General features: G+C 26.7%; 2 protein-coding genes across 2 annotated transcripts; one reads left to right on the forward strand and one right to left on the reverse strand.

Annotated features, from left to right (window-relative positions):
* Positions 1-121: 121 nt before the first annotated feature.
* Positions 122-8,414, forward strand: Nha1 (Na[+]/H[+] hydrogen antiporter 1). The gene is given in 7 exon segments (XM_074245160.1): positions 122-849; positions 941-1,315; positions 4,502-4,766; positions 5,271-5,471; positions 6,151-6,315; positions 7,767-7,787; positions 7,789-8,414. Coding segments are annotated over 7 exon segments (1,842 nt in total). The 5' UTR covers positions 122-538; the 3' UTR covers positions 8,293-8,414.
* A 1,482-nt stretch (positions 8,415-9,896) lies between these two features.
* Positions 9,897-15,494, reverse strand: LOC141528887 (uncharacterized). Its single transcript, XM_074245170.1, has 7 exons — positions 14,549-15,494; positions 12,485-12,782; positions 11,830-12,067; positions 11,379-11,687; positions 11,124-11,311; positions 10,112-10,287; positions 9,897-10,036 (listed from the first exon to the last, which is right to left on the reverse strand). The coding sequence occupies exons 1-6, from the start codon at positions 15,137-15,139 to the stop codon at positions 10,223-10,225; spliced, it is 1,689 nt and encodes a 562-aa protein (XP_074101271.1). The 5' UTR covers positions 15,140-15,494; the 3' UTR covers positions 9,897-10,036; positions 10,112-10,222.
* Positions 15,495-16,679: the final 1,185 nt, after the last annotated feature.

Below are 16,679 nucleotides of genomic sequence, written 5' to 3' on the forward strand. Positions count from 1 at the left end.
ACAACATTTTACTGAAAGTTTAGATCATGAAATGAAAAGGCAAAGGCGCAGCAAACAATTTAGTGTCCGGTGTGCACCCATCCTGTGCCCCGATAAGCTGACAATTATACATAAATGCAAGTCTCCCCACCAAAGCAACTTGAACTAGCTTGATCAAACGATCCGACTAGCAAGCTAGCTATCCATCAGTGAATCAGTCATTGACTTGTCAACGTAAGTCATTACCGAAGATACTCGCGTACTGACGTGCATGGGTAACTTAAGTACTACATATCCAGTTTTTTTTTTATTTATATTCTGAATGTAGACCAATGATATTATAGTATTTGCTTTCATCATTTATCATTGGATGCATAGCTGTCGAGAAAAACGTATGATAGTGAAGAAGGAGTACAAGTTTATGAAAAGGGGATAATTTTTCTCAGTGGATTTAAAGTTTTGTTAACTTCATCATTCAGCATCATTTGTTTCACGATTGAAAGTCGAAAGCAAGAAGAGCTAGTGAATTTTAACTATCTCTTAAATTATAAAATAAATTATGGATAATATTGGACAAAATTTACGATCTTTTGAAGATACGACGCGAAGCCGACGAGTTTCTATAAGTGATCAAGTTATTGGAATTGATAATCCAATATTTGATCATCATAGACGAATCAGTGCAAGCTCTGATCATAATCCAGACTGTTTAAAAAAAAAATCTATTCTTCATCACAGTAGTGTTGAAAATATCCAACACAAATTGGATCTTGATAATGGGCATACCAATAATCAAATCAGAAAAAAATCGGCAATGAGTCTGTCAAGTTCAATTAGAGATAAAATTGAATACACCGAAGAGCTAAAAAGGTATTTTTTTTATTTATAAAAAATATTTATTTTAATTTTTTGACAATAAATTTACTTATAAACGTTGAATTGTAAGCCCGTGCTTTTTTAGGTCATGGCTGTACCTATTTTGCACAAGGTGTCATGGTAAAGACGACACACCGTCCTGGGAACCACCAGGTTGGCGGCGAGCGTGTCCACGTCCATTTTGCCCGTCTTTTAGAAAATTTGCAAGAATTCTCTGTCTTGTTCTTCTGGGCTTAATGATTTGGGGAGTAACTTATTCAGTAATAGGTGCTGATGCTGCTCCAGGTGGTCCATTATTTGGACTGGCAACTTTAGCAATTGCAGCACACTTTGGAGGCTGGTTATTTTCTCTTACGACACTACCAGCTCTCATTGGAATGCTTCTAACGGGTTTTGTTATGCAAAATACTGGTCTTGTATATATTGAAGGAAGATACTCGGAGGTTATTGCGAATCTTCGGTAAGTATTGTAGTAAATTATCATAATAGTAATAGTAATAATAATCTTAGAGTATGAACAAGCACTTTTAGTTCTCTGATAGAAAGATTAATTTGATTTAAAAAATATAAATTTCAAAATATTTTTCTTTACTCAAAATTATTTCTCTTAAAATCAAGATAATTTTTCTATCAATGTGCAATAATTTAATTTCATAGTATGAATGTACTTGAAGACTATATTTCTTTTAAGGTCGAGTGACTTGATGCATAATAAAATAAATGAGAGTTTGATATAAATTAAATATTTATCCAGTAAATAAATCACTGCAATGATTATAAGGGCTAGTTAACGTACAAATTATCTTTTTAATTTTGACGTTATCATTGATAAGATAATCACATTTATATTGATTACTTCAGTTTTTTTAAATACTCCAAGGTTGTTTTTTTTTTTGTTTTCAATGATTATATTTTGACTTGCTGATAATTTATTGTATTTCAATAGAAATAATATATACTTGTTAATTCAAATCACAACTTGGTGGCAATGAGTAAAGTAAAATGCTAAAAAAAAGGTGTAGACGTACTACTGAAGAATTTTAAGTATTTAGGCAACTATTATTTAATAAATTAAATGTATAAATTATTCGCAGGTGTGATATAACAATTTTATAAAAATTCGTTGATAAAAGCTTTTTTAAATGGAGTAATCGATAAAATTTATCAATAACATTCTAGGATTAATTACACAGAAAAAAGATCCATGGAAATTTTAATCTCATACTTGAGTTGAACCAGCGTAGATTGTGATTAATTATTTTTAAAATCTACTTGTTATGATATTGATAATGGAATAATTATAAAAAAAAATTTTAAGCGGGCAGCTCTCTTAATAACATGTTTTTAAAGACGTACTTATGTGTTAAAGAGCACGTGCTTGCTTATTGCTTGATCTTGGTGGCCTAAAGCGCGTGACAACCTTATGTTAGTAATCAATTTGTCAAACGTCATTTCCAAACAATTTTTACGGCTTTAGTTATGGTCTTAGTCGGTTTTAATGACTTTAAATTGTCGTTAGCCTTTTGCGTCCAGTTGCAAATTTATTGTGCGTCCGTGGGTAAAGAGAAAAAAAAAATGATAAATCAATAGGCGTATATTTTTAAATTATTTTAACTAATATTTAAATGCCACAATCTGAATTTATACACAGAAAAAAAATTTACTTGAATTAAGTAAATAATTTTGAAGAATTTCATCTTCTTGATTTGAGTAAAAAAATTCTTAAACTAAGAAGATTCAAGAAAATTTTTTTTTCAGTGTAGATAAAGAAGAAATAAATGTTTTAAAAATCATCAATAGTATAATAAAATAAAATAAATTAGCCATTAAAAATAAATAGAATAAATTGAGAATAATATTTTAACTAGAATTAATATTAATATTTTTTGTGCTCGAGGTGTGCATTTTATGTGTGCATACATAGTATTCGTAAATGTAAAAATAAATCTCTGTAAATGGAATAAAAAATGAGTAAATAGAGTAAAATCGATCGCAAAAATAAATTACTAATCAAAAAGCAAATTTACATGCAAACTTTTTTTACTGTGTGCATTTCAATTCACAATAATTAATAGATTATTTGTTGTGACATACGTCAAGACTGTTATAACATTTATCCGTGGCGTCGAAACTAATCTTATTCGTCTTTAGAAATTATGTTTAGGGGAAAGGCTATTAATAAAATATATTAAATGGTGCAAGAATTTTAGATAGATATATTTAAAAGAATCTGTCTGAAGATTTGTTGTTGCGCAACAAATCTTAGCAGTAGATCTCATCAGGAAGAATATACGTCTATATATTTATATGTATTTTCCACATAACATCCGAAGCTATTTCACTGAAATCTTCTGAATAGAACTTGAAAACTTCCCACGCTTACATCATTATTATCATCACCATCACCAAATAGCAGATAATTCCATCACATGTGTGTTGTATGATGACACCACAACGATAAATGTTTTTATGTAACTGTAACCGTAAATCTAATGGATAGAGTTTACATTTTATAACTAGTACAAGTCTTACATTGTAATTAGTAAGCTGGGAGACATTGAAAAGTCTCGTGACTCTCCGAATTGATAAAGTGGGGAGACGAGGATCGGGAGTGTTAATTGATTACCAGCGAGTTGTCAAGCCGAATAAATATATGACTATGTAATAGTCTCGTGACTTTGTCACAATGTTTTCATTCTCGCGTTGAAATCGATAACTGATTGTCATTTAAATAAATATTAATTGACGAATCACGCGGCACCTTGTGTTAACACTTAATCTGAGTTTTGTTTACTTTATCTCTTTTTTTAGGAATAATATTTTCGGATCACTTTATTTTATTTCTATCGTTGATTTTTTTTAAATATTATCAATTTAAAAATAATTATTTTTAAATCTAACAAAAATTGAATCAAAATTTTTTTACAATTTTATAAATTTACATATTGATCTTTTACCTTATCATCTTCACTATATCGCGTTCCAGATGCCATAAGGGCGTAATACCGGCAAAAGGTCCCGGTGAAAAACCATAAGGGCATTTAAAAAATTTTTTTTTCAGGAATCAACGTAGTTTTGTCTGAAATTTGGAGAAATGCTAAAAAAAAAAAATTTTATACGCCCTTATGGCTCCCGGGACCTACTTCGGATGCCATAAGGGCGTATAATAAAAATTCTGTTTTTTTTTCCAAGTCCAAAAAAATTTTTAGTTTGAAGAAAAAATTTTTTTTGCATTTCTTCACGTTTCATACAAAAATACGTTAATTTCCAAAAAAAAAAATTTTTTTTCAAACTAAAAATTTTTTTGGACTTGGAAAAAAAAACAGAATTTTTATTATACGCCCTTATAACATCTGTAACGTGATATACTTTCATATATAAAGACTTGTGTAAGTTTTAAATAAATTTACAAAAGTTTTTCTTATTTGTAAAAATTCTTTTGATTTAGTTTATTACAATTCTAATGGTGTAGTAATTTGTACGAATAAATTCACACATTCATACGAATTTTATACACAAGTACTGCTTTAAAAATGTGGACCACTATATTCGGATTAAAAATAATAAAAAAAGTTGTGCTAGTGCTTTAAAATATTTTTTTCCTTTGGATTGAATAATTAAATTTTAAAAACATTATATATTTCAGAAAAGTCGCGTTAGTCATAATATTAATTCGAGCTGGCCTCGACCTGGATCCAAATGCCCTCAAGAGACAAAAAATAACGTTGCCAAAGATAGGGTTGATACCTTGGACAGTGGAAGCTACGTTAGTTGCAGTCACAACAAGATATCTTCTCGACTTACCCTGGATATGGACTTTTTTAATTGGAAGCATTGTTGCAGCAGTATCACCAGCTGTCGTTGTTCCATGCCTTTTTAGACTTCGAAGAAAGGGTTACGGCGTTGCAAAAGTAAATAAAACCTTTTATACTAACTATTATAATTATTATTACAGTAAAACCTAAACTTTTTTTTTTATAACTAAATTTTTAATTAAACGTTAGTTCTGTTTGAGCGTTTACATCTGAAAAACTTCAATTAAATTGATGAATTTTTTAGAGAAAAAAATACTTCTTATTTAATCCGGGGCAGGTACATTTGTTTTTTTTTTTAGCTTGTTCTTTTTTTCTTGTTTTTATTACGCTATTACTGTTTTATTTTATTCTTTTCTTCTTCTCGAATCACGAGTTTTAAGTTCAGATGCAAGAGAATTTATTTTCCAATTGTTTTTGTACTTTTTTTACATTTTTTTACCTCTATCAAAGATAAAGTAATATATAAGCTTAAATTTTATTTTTTCGTGTAAAATAATACATTTTTATCTTCAATCTTTTTGTTACAAATAAAAATGAAAAAGCATTTCTTCTCTTAACATTTTATTTTCTGAATTATTTAATTACATAATTCTTTTTCAGGGAATCCCAACTCTTATAATTGCAATAGCAGGTATCGATGACGCTGCGTCAGTTGCAATTTTTGGTATTATAAAAAGTGTCCTGTTCTCTCATGACTCTTTGTGGTATCAAATTCTTCAGGGACCAATTTCAATAATTGGAGGTCTTGGATTTGGTATTCTTTGGGGTTATCTTTCCAAATTCGTTCCAGAAAAAGGAGACGTAAGCATAATTCTAAATAAATACTACATAGAAAAAAAAGTTCACTTGAGCCAATAAAATTTTTTTTTCCTCATTATTTTCTCAAGCGAAAAAAAATTTTTTTTGATAAGAAATTTCACTTATTCTCTTGCTTTAAGAAATACGTATCTTGATTAAAGAAAATTTTATTTTTAAGAAAATCTTTTTTTTTTTTTTGAGAAAATTCAGACTCTTGCTCCAAAAAATTTTATTCTTGATGGAAGTAAATTTTCATTAATTTTTTTATTGATTAACATGTCAAATGAGAAGATCAAATAATATTGAATAATTTTTTTCATTTAATATGAATAATTGCACGCTAAAATATGAAATGGGTATCAAATATTTAAGAAAAAAATTTTCTCAAGGTGAAAAAATTTTTTTCTCAGCTGAAGTAGGTGACGCTGCTTCTCTAAAGTATTTAAAAATCTTGATTAAGTATAAAAATTTATTGTATCACGTATTTATGATAATTTAAATTAAGAAAAAATTTTTTCCACCAAGAATAAAATTTCAAAAAAAATTTTTACTTCGCCAATACAACTTCAGTTTTCCTTCAGGCTGCCGAAAATTTTCTTGAGCCAAGAATTTTATTTTCTGTGTATGACAAATAATTCTTATAAAATTGACGCTTTCATAAAACTATTATATTTTTATTTAGCCTTACAAAATACCGTTGAGAGTTCTTATGTTGTTATTTGGTGGACTGATATCTGTCTTTGGAAGTGAAGCAATAGAATTAGGAGGTGCAGGTCCACTTGCTGTAGTTGCAGCTGCATTTGTCAGTTGCTACTTCTGGCAAGAAGAGGGATGGGACGTCGAAGATGTGAGTATCTTAATTTATAAACATACTTATTGTAGATACTTCTGAAGTTTTGAAAAAAATGTTTAGTTGCATTATGCAAAACTTGAGTGCGAAGTTTTTTATCAACTTTTCTAAAGAATAAACTTAAAGGAAAGAGGGATGACAACAGTGCGCAGTATTTTATTCATTTTCTCTGAAAATTCATCGTTTGAAAGTATAGAAAATAGTTTGATTTTTAGTTTCGTAAAGGGTGATATAATCTGGAATAAAACTCAAAGGCTAGAAACATACAAGAATATTTTTGCCAACGCGTCAACGTTCTGAGTATATTCACTCTCATACAAGATGAGAGGAAAAGAGTGGTAAAGTAAAGAGGAACGTTGGGAAAAATTGAGGCCGAGTAAGGAAAAAAAGAAGCAAAAAGACGGTTTATAACAATCTGCCGACGCTCAAGAGTTGACTTAAGTTCTACTTGAAATTTTACTTGGCACTGTTATACACGGACTGTAATTTTGTCTATTCCATCAGTATATTATTTCTTCACCGGATTCAGTTTAACTGATATTTTTTATTTTGATTAAAATAAATCTGTTGGAAGCATAAAAGAATTTATTTTATTTCTATTCGTGAATTTTTTCACTAATTTTAATTTTAAATACATTTTTTACTTTATTTATCAATTAAAATCAATTAAAATTAGAATTAAAAAGTATCAATTTAAATTTTTGTAAAAAATTTATTAATTTTTAAAAATTATAATTAGATGTAAATTAAAGCGTAATTGGAATATTTCTTCAAGCAATTCAAAATTCAAATTATGAATTAACAGTAAAATAATAAATTAATTAGACGTATCAAATCTCAAAGCAAAAAAATTTAATTAAAATTTCTTAAATTTTTTTTTTTTAAAATCTAATTTATTAATTATTGAATTAAAAGTAAAACATTTAACGTATATTTTATTAGACAAATCATTTATATGTCTATGTAGTCGAAATTATTGTTATGATTTTATGTTAGTCTATTTAATAACGACAGTAACTTAGTCTATTAGCACGCACTCTTAATAAACGATCCGCAATCTTGTTAAGGAGAATTAATTTGAAGCCAATGAGTATTAGTGTTTAGTAGCGCTTTTTTTTTTTTCTAGTTAGTTTCTTTTTGCTTTATGCTTTATTCTCTTTTTACAATCAATTATTTTCGCTCTATACTAGCCCACATGAAACTTAAGTACGTGCAATTTTAGCGGAACTTGACGATTTATCCGTGTTAGCTTGTATTGAAGGCTACGCGAATAACTAGTGTCAAGCGAGACTACAACATTTTGTGAAGATAAGCACTAGAGCTATTTATATACGTCTTTATAAAGATTTGCTGTAATTATTGTATAAAATATGTTTCAAATTTAAAAATTTATAATTTTTTAATTAATAATTATTCTTTTTTTTTTTTTTTTTTTTTTTTTTTTACAGAATCCGGTGGCGATAGCATTCTGAAATATTTTGGATGATATTTGAACCAATCTTATTTGGTATAACAGGAACGCAAATCAAAATAGATGAGCTAGAAGGTGAAACTATTTACTTGAGTGTCGGTTGTCTTTTAATAGGAATAATTTTGAGAATTATTGTAACATTCGTCGTGAGCTTTAAATCAAAGGTCAATAACAAAGAGAAGATATTTATTGCCTTAGCTTGCATGGCTAAAGCAACCGTTCAAGCAGCTTTAGGGCCAGTAGCTTTAGACTATGTCAAAAAGGATGATGTTGAGCAGAAACGTTATGCAGAAACAACTCTTACTTTTTGTATTCTTTCGATACTTTTAACTGCACCGACTGGCGCTATTATTATTTCATTAGCTGGTCCTAAGCTTCTTACGAAAACGTCAACTCCTGCAGAACCTCAAGAAGGTTGGAGGTCACGAAAGCCGTCTATCAGAGATATTTCTATCATCAATGAAGATCCGGATCTTGAGGAAAACTCTGTGAATAATCATTGAATTTAATCAAGTACTTGTGATCATTTTTAATTTATTTATTATATCACTACAGCTGATTGCAGAGTATTATATTTTCTATTCATAAAATTTGTACATACAATAAAATAACGAATAAGCTAAAACTAATTATTTAAATAGTAGATAAGTCATGAACCGTAATGTGTTGTGAAGTTATTTGAATTTTTTTTAATACTACATTGATAGAAGGATTTATTTATATTTAATTAGCTTTATTAACTGTTTATAAATTATTGTTTAACAAATATTTATTTACAGTTTATTAAGTATTTATTTAATGTTAATAAATATATTTTAACTATCAATAAATGTACTTTCATGTCAAATAAATATTTATTGAACGTTAAAAAATATTTATTAAAATTCAATTAATTAAATAATTGTCTTCAAATAAATTAAATTATTAATAGTTAATAAATTCTTCTATCAGTGTAAAAATATACAAGAAATAACATTTATTTTTAGCTTGAGAAAATTTTTATATTTTAATATTAAAATATAAAAAAAATGCTATTATTTTTTTTTTTTTTTAATTTTCACTATTTCACTTATTAAGTAAATTAAAAGAGAATACTACGTTAAGGAAATAGTTATTCATGAAAATTATTAATGACAAATTTTACAAAATTTCATAGAATTTTTTTAATTCAAGAAAAAAATTTTTTTACTTCTGAATATTTTTAAAAATATATTATAACTTTTTTAGTATTCTAGATTTATCGTTTAATGTGTTTAAATTGTACTTTACTTATTTAAGAAAAAAATTTTTTATTTTTATTCACTTTGTTGATTGTTTCAAAATCAGATCAAAGTAAAAATTTAAGCTTTTCAGAATCTTTGTTTTCTTCAAAACTAGTGAGAAAATATTTATTAAGCGTAAAAAAATCATAAGATTTTTATAAACAAAAAAATGAATTTTTTGTTGAAAATATATAAGGTAAAAGACCCAGTTATTGACACTGGCCTAGTTATTTGACACTTGCAATTTTATTCTAATTAAAAAAATTAAAGATTCTCAAAAAAAAAAACAATTATCTTGAAATTTATAATTCAAAATTTATATTTATTAATTTATTAGAGCTGGATTTTTTTTTTTAATTAAAATAAAATTGTAAGTGTCAATAACTGGGTCTTTAACCTTTTACTTTTTTAAGTGACATAGAAGCTTAAAATATTACAACACTTTTAATTAGGGTTGGTTAAGGTACTTAGCATTTTGAGATATATTCTTCTCGTCGGATAAAATATTTTTACTGAGATTTTAAACTGTTAGCTAAAACAAACAAAATCATCTCGACGGACTTACATTCAAGAAATTCTGATAAAAAAATATATACAGTGGAAAATTTATGACAGCTTAATAAAAATAAAAAAAATTACACATTAAGTTTGAGCATTTGTTGGGTCAACAGTTGACGACATTAATGTACTACAACTCGTATATTTTGCCATTTTGTATGGCTCTTGAAGATTAACAGCCTTTTGATTTATTGGCGCATTAATTTTACGGCGTCCAAGTCGATGCATTAATGCAATGGAGACTTTATTTTTTAGTACGAAAAGTAAAAAAATAACTAGACCTCGAAGACAATTTAAAACATCAAATGCATAAAATAGTTCTACACGCCAGCTTAAATCTGGCGCGCAATGATTTATTACATATGAAATTATCTCGAAAATCCAAGATATGCCCATCAAAACGAAAAGTTTTATGTTGAGTATTAATCTGAAATATTTTTAAAAAATTATTTTACAATTATTAATTTTTTATAGTAAAATAGAAGTAAATAAAAATTCTTACTTAGTTTGATCAGCTTTAAATCGTCGACTATCCGTATCTGTTTTCATAAACTTCGATATATCAGCCTTGACACGATTACAATTCCTCAAAGTCATTATAAAAAAAATAACATTAACTATCAGCAAGAAAGTAATTGGCCCAAAAAAATATTACTTCACCATAACTACTCAGACGATCTGTAACAAATTATGTAATGTGAAAACTATTATTTAATTTTTAACTTCTTAAGGGGTTACATGGGTTTCACGGTTTCAAAAAATCGATTTTTTTGTCTTATTAAATTCTTCAACATTTCTCAAATATTATTCTAAAGTTTCAAATCGATCCGGATAATGGTTTAGGAGATACAGTTTTAAAAAGTTGCGCGCTCAAGGTGCTATTGTATTGTCACTCAAAATTTTAAATGCGTTTTTCTCAAAACTACACAATAAAAAATTTTACGTCAATGCGTCAAAAAATTTTGTATTAAAAATTTTTGTGTTAAATATTTAACACTTTTTTGGGTTAATTTAACATAATAAATGTTAAATATTTAACACAAAATTTTTTGACGAAAAATTTTTTACTGTGTATGTTTTCAAAGACGGTACCCAAGATTTCTCGAGAACTACTCGACCGATTTTGATGAAATTTTAAACAAGTCTTTGAGATATAATTTACAAGGTCTTGAACGAAAAAAAAATTTTTTTTTTCAATTACAACTATTTAAAAAAAAAAAAAAAAATTCCGCGAAATTTTTAATTTTTTTGTAAAAACCTCTGCCAAAAATCCAATTTTCATTTTTTTTTTCGGCTCGCCGGAAATGACATCGCATTAGCAGAGTTTTAAAAAATTTTTTTTTTTAATATCAGTAATCCCTTATTAAACATGTATCTTTAAGACCGTAAAAAGTTTGACTAAAATATTTCATTTTTTCAATTAAAAAAAAAATAGTTGAAATTAGGTCATTTCTTCCCGAAAGAAACCCCTTAATTCAGTAACATTAATAGTTAATACTTAATATACTACATACGATCAAACCAGCATGAATCAACTCCTATATTAGGACGTAAATATTCGGGTATAATTTTAGTCCTATCTATGGCCATCATAGCTATTAACATAATTATTGGAAGTCCCCAAGCGAAACAAGAATAGAAGAAAAATCGTTTTTTACGAACTTTGTTTCTATTTGATACATAAGTTTTTCCGCTACATCCGCTGCAAATAAAATAAATACTCTGTTATATTCAAGTCTAGATATAATTTATTTAATTTTATTACTAACCCAAATGTCCACCAAATATCAAAACAGATGATACTTAGCCAAGAAAAACTCGCAAGGAATGACACAGCCATTGCGTAACCAAGAGGCTTACACATTGGTCTATCTACCATAAATTCACAATCGGTTGAATCTTGTAACGACGACAACGTGATGGTCGCATGACAAGCAAATGCAATAAAAAGACTTGCTAAATGGCACATTAAAGTTTTTCCGTGAAGATTCTGCAGCAATGGTAAGCATAAGTAAACCAAGAATGTTAACAAGAGGAAAGTGCAACTTATCAACTCTAATACTGCGTTCACTATGAATCTAAAAAATATTTAAATAAATCTATAATTAACAGAATTTTTTACCATTTCTGTATTTTAATAAGCAAAATTATTCAATTCTCCAAAACTGGACTTAAATGTATTTGTAAAAAAATTTTATTCTATTTATTTTTCCTTTATACCGTTGCGGGCTTATTTCTTCGTTTGATATCGGATATTCATTGAAACACAAACATGGATATAAACCCTCACTGTAATCTTTACTTGCATAAATTATTTCCAAACAGTATTCATCCAAGTTGTATGTTTCCTGTTTTGGTACATAAATATGTCCCCGAGAAGTAATAGACCATTTTTCATCTGGAGTTATTGGATACATACTATCTTTGCAGAATTGCTTTTCCGTCACAAGACCATAGTCTTAAATTAAAGAAGAAATGTCAGAATTTTGAAAATTGATAATAAAATAGTAGATTTCACCCTGGGGAGGGAAAGTAAGAAATGTCACAGATTACATGTTATAGTCGACCGAGACGAAGCCGAGACATTTCTAACTGTCCCATCCTCTGGCTGAATTCTATTTTTTTGCGCCTTCGTCGGACAAAAATAGTATACGGCCCTTAGGAAGCAAAAATAAAATCTCAGATTACATGTGATCTGAAGCTTTTCTTATTTTTCTCCCCAAGGGGTGTAATATCCTTTTTTTGTCCTCTGGGCGAAAAGCGGCAACTTCGTTTTAAAATTTTAATTTTAAAAGGTTTTTCACGGAAGTTACATTTTGGCACACCCTAATATACAATAATTTAATTTTTATTAAATTTGATAATTTTTAGTAACCTGTAGAATTTAAAACGTCCAATGAAGTTGTATTAGAAAGAGTATCTTCTATAAAATTTTTTAACGTAGAATGAAAATGTTTGTGTGAACCTCCGAAAGAAGATATTTTTTGGCATTTATGATCAATCCAAGCTTCGTCTTCTGGACAACATTTTCGTAAACAAACATTTTGGTTGCAATATTCAGAATTACTGCATGTTCTTAACACTAAAGTATCTTCAGATGATCCAAAGTCAAGACATGAGTTGTCTTCGTTGATAGAAATTTCGCTAAATCTAGTATTTGATGAAATTGATATCTGAAAAAAAAAAATTACAAAATTGGTAAATGATGAAAATTGCTTACTAGCATGTGAAATATAAATTTTACAAGTCAGAAAAAAATTTTTTATTTGTTTCTTTGTCTAAAGTTTGAAAATATATCTTAAGCTTAAAAATATCATCCAGGCGCCTATGTTTTCAAAACTTTTTTTTTTTTTACCAATAATATAATCTCAATTTATTTAATGAAATGTTATTGATTGAGAAAATAAAATTCAATTTAACGTAGCAATTTCGTAATTCTACTTAGAGTTAATCGACGTCTTAATGAACCCTCTCAGTAGATATAAAGATCAACTAAATCGTTATTTAATTTGTCCAAAGCGAATGGAATTAAGTATAACACAGAAAGCCACTAGTACAATCGTTCTCGAGCATCGTCCTAAAAATAAATTAAGTATTTTTCTACACTTTTTACAGTTGAAAAGTTTAATAAAAATTTCTCAAGAATTTTATTTTTTTTAGGTTTTATCGCAGTTGGAAAATATTACTGTCATAAGTATATCTTTAAATTTTATCATATTTAAAAACGGATCATTAACTACTTATTTTTTTTTCTTTTTAGTTAATTTAAGATGATAATAACTAATAATAAAAGTTACAAAAGTTTTAACTCATAACGAATACGCGTATCAAGTCTTATAACTTTTATAACTTCCCGTGCAAAATAAAATTCTGATTCAGAATGAATTTAAAATTGAAATTCATATTTTGACACAAAAATTAATTAGTTTTGAGATAAATCCAAATTTGAAATTGAATTGTAAATAGAAATTAGCAAGCCTGTAGAATCTTCAATTCTGATTCAAAATTTTAATGATTTAATAATATTTAGGATCTATAGGATAAATTTTATACATAAAGTATTTTTAAGTTTTAATTTAAATTTTGAAACAAATTTCAAATTTAAATTGATCTCAAAATTAATTCATATTTGTTTTAATATTAAATTCATTATGTTGAATCAGAATTTTTTTTGTACGGGTTGCTTTAATTTGAACTAACGATTGTAACTATCAATCCTGTTAATGGTGTAAGCTGTTGGGTTTGTTTAAATAAATAAATAAATAAATAAATAAATTAATTAATTAATTATTATTATACAGATTTTGAAGATTTTTAAAAAGTTTAATTTACAGAATCTTTGATCAATTGTAATTGAAATCAAATATAAATATCATTTACAAAAACATAAATAAATTTTCCATCCGACTAGTAACAAAAAATCATTCGAATGTAAATGAATTTTTTAATAATTTTATTTTACACTCAAGTATCATATCTTATCTTATAATCTGTGTTTGAAATGTCTATGTAAGTTTTCTGTTTAAAAAACTCGACATAAAAACAAAAATATGAACTCATCGAATTTTTATTTCTTGGACAAAATCTTAAATTTAAATAAAATATCAATAACTTGTAGGCAAATAAATAAATAAATTGAAGAATATTTGCATTGAAAATTTTATAGCTAAGATCGATAAAAATAAAAATACATAAATTACTTTCTATAATTGTAAAAAAAAAAAAAATATTATTGCAAAAATGTTTTATATTATTATTTCTGATTATTTAGTAACTAGGAAATCCTTCGATAAGATATCGAACCTTTTTTTTAACCAGTTCTTCATTGAAACTAAAAATATCTCTGAATATAATGCTAACACAAAAGTGAAACGTAAAGTATCGCCAAGGTTACTTGTTTTAAGTAAAGCATTTAAAAATTTAATAAATTAAAACTTACTTCAATAGTGTCATTATCGAAAGATAGTTGGTCGTCGCGGCTAATCGTGTAGTCAATTATAGAGTATTTACAAATAGGAAAGCCCTTGATGATCGATAAGAAGTTGACATTAAAATCAAAGCTATTTAAAACGTTTAAAATACTTGAATTGTCTGATGTAAATTCTATACATTCTCGAATTTGAGTGTCATATCGCTGTCCTGTGGGACAACATTTTCTGATATTCATCAATTGTGAAGCTTCATTATTTAAACTATCCTGTTTACAATCATAAATAAACGAAGCGTCTAAAAAATCTTTATTACGCAAAAGATCGATACAAGTAATCGATGACGCTATCGTTGAATTAAAACTAGATTTTTGTGAGGTAACATTGAAACATTCTTTCAAGTATTTTACTTCCCAATCTTCGTTTTTCGCATCATAATAGCCCGGTGAATTTTCTTTGTATGAAATAAAACACCTGGAGCTCTCTTTTATAGAAAATATCTCTTGCGGCGGACAACATTTTAATTTCTCGTTATTTAAACCATTAGCACTTGAATTAAATATTAAAATTATCAATATTAAAAACGTCTTGATAAAAAACATTTTTTTTTTTTTTTTATAGAAAAATTATCAATGCCCTGAGTAAATTTTTATTTCTTCTTCGTCGATTTTTACTCATATTTTTAATTATTTAATTATTTAATTTATCACTAATGCAGAAAAAATTTTTTTTATTTGTTGAAAAATTAAATTTTATGAATTATTTAGTGCGTTCACATCCAAGCGATCTTAGTAATTCAACTGACTAACGGAATTCGAAAAACGTATTGGAAGAAAATTCTCACACATACATGCAGTGTCTTCGGTTTACCACCTCTACTGTATAACTATATGTTATTATCTTATTCTATACCAATGAAGTCTTTTTTTTTAATTACTTCCTTTAACTAACTTTTAAATATTTACACTATTAGGAGTTCAAATAAATTCAAAAAACGAAGATAATTTACAAGAACTGTTTTTTTTCATTCGATTTTTTAAAACTATTATTTTGCAAGTACACAAAAAAAAAATTAATTTGAATCAAGTAAATAATTTGGAAAAATTTTATCTTCTTAATTTGAGCAATAAAATTCTTAAAATAAGACATTTTTCTTGGTTTAAGTTCATTTTATTTGATTCAAGAATTTTTAATTTTAATTGAAAATAATGGAATTCTTCAGAATTTTTTTTTTGATTCAAATTAATTTTTTTTTTCAGTGTACTATTACATTTTAATACGGCAAATACAACCGTATATAATTTTATTTATTTTTTAATAAATAATTTATTAAAAAAAAAAAAAAAAAATTTTGCAAGTGAAGAAATTTTCAAAATTTTTATTAGTTTTTTTTTTATTTGTAATTTTGCTCAAGAAGAAAACTTTGAATAATTTAAAATTAATATTATTTGAGGATCTTATTTTTTCTTAACTATGATTTATCATTCTCTACATATATATACTTATTTGTGTAAAAAAAAAAAAAAATAGAAGAAAGAAGTATACTTCATATTTCAATTTATGTATTGAAGTACTCTAATAAATTATAAAAAATGAGCGAAGAAATTTTTTTTTTTAAAATGACCATTTCCGTGAATCTTGTCAAAATATGACATGACATAATATTACTGAATAGAAAGCAGCAGGGAGAAGTTACGAACATCATATCAAATTTCATTCTTCCCCCTTGCTCTAGTCTCTGTTGAAACTAGGAATCTCAATTTACGTCGTTTGGCGGATATTAAATGGCCATTAATACAGTAAAATTTATCGATATTATTTCGTTTATTTAACATGAAATTCTATATATTATATCAAATGATCTCATAATTTTTCTCATCTTACGTTGACGTCATTTTATATTCTAAAAATGTGAATGTATATCTTAAAATGCGTAAAGACTAATTGTTTATGATTCCGTTTATAACAGAAATACTCCAGTTGGTTGTAATAAGTTCGAGTACACAAGAATTTCTGTGCTATTCTCTCGAGAATATTTATTTTACAATCATTCAAATTAAATAAAAATTTCTTTAACTGAATTTTACGATCAGAAAAAAATCATCTTCCAAATTTAATTTATAAATTAAATAATGTTAATAA

Source organism: Cotesia typhae, unplaced genomic scaffold (genome assembly GCF_013202065.1).
Source record: "Cotesia typhae breed Kobodo isofemale line unplaced genomic scaffold, CoteBio_Ctyphae contig_11, whole genome shotgun sequence".
Classification (NCBI taxonomy): domain Eukaryota; kingdom Metazoa; phylum Arthropoda; class Insecta; order Hymenoptera; family Braconidae; genus Cotesia; species Cotesia typhae.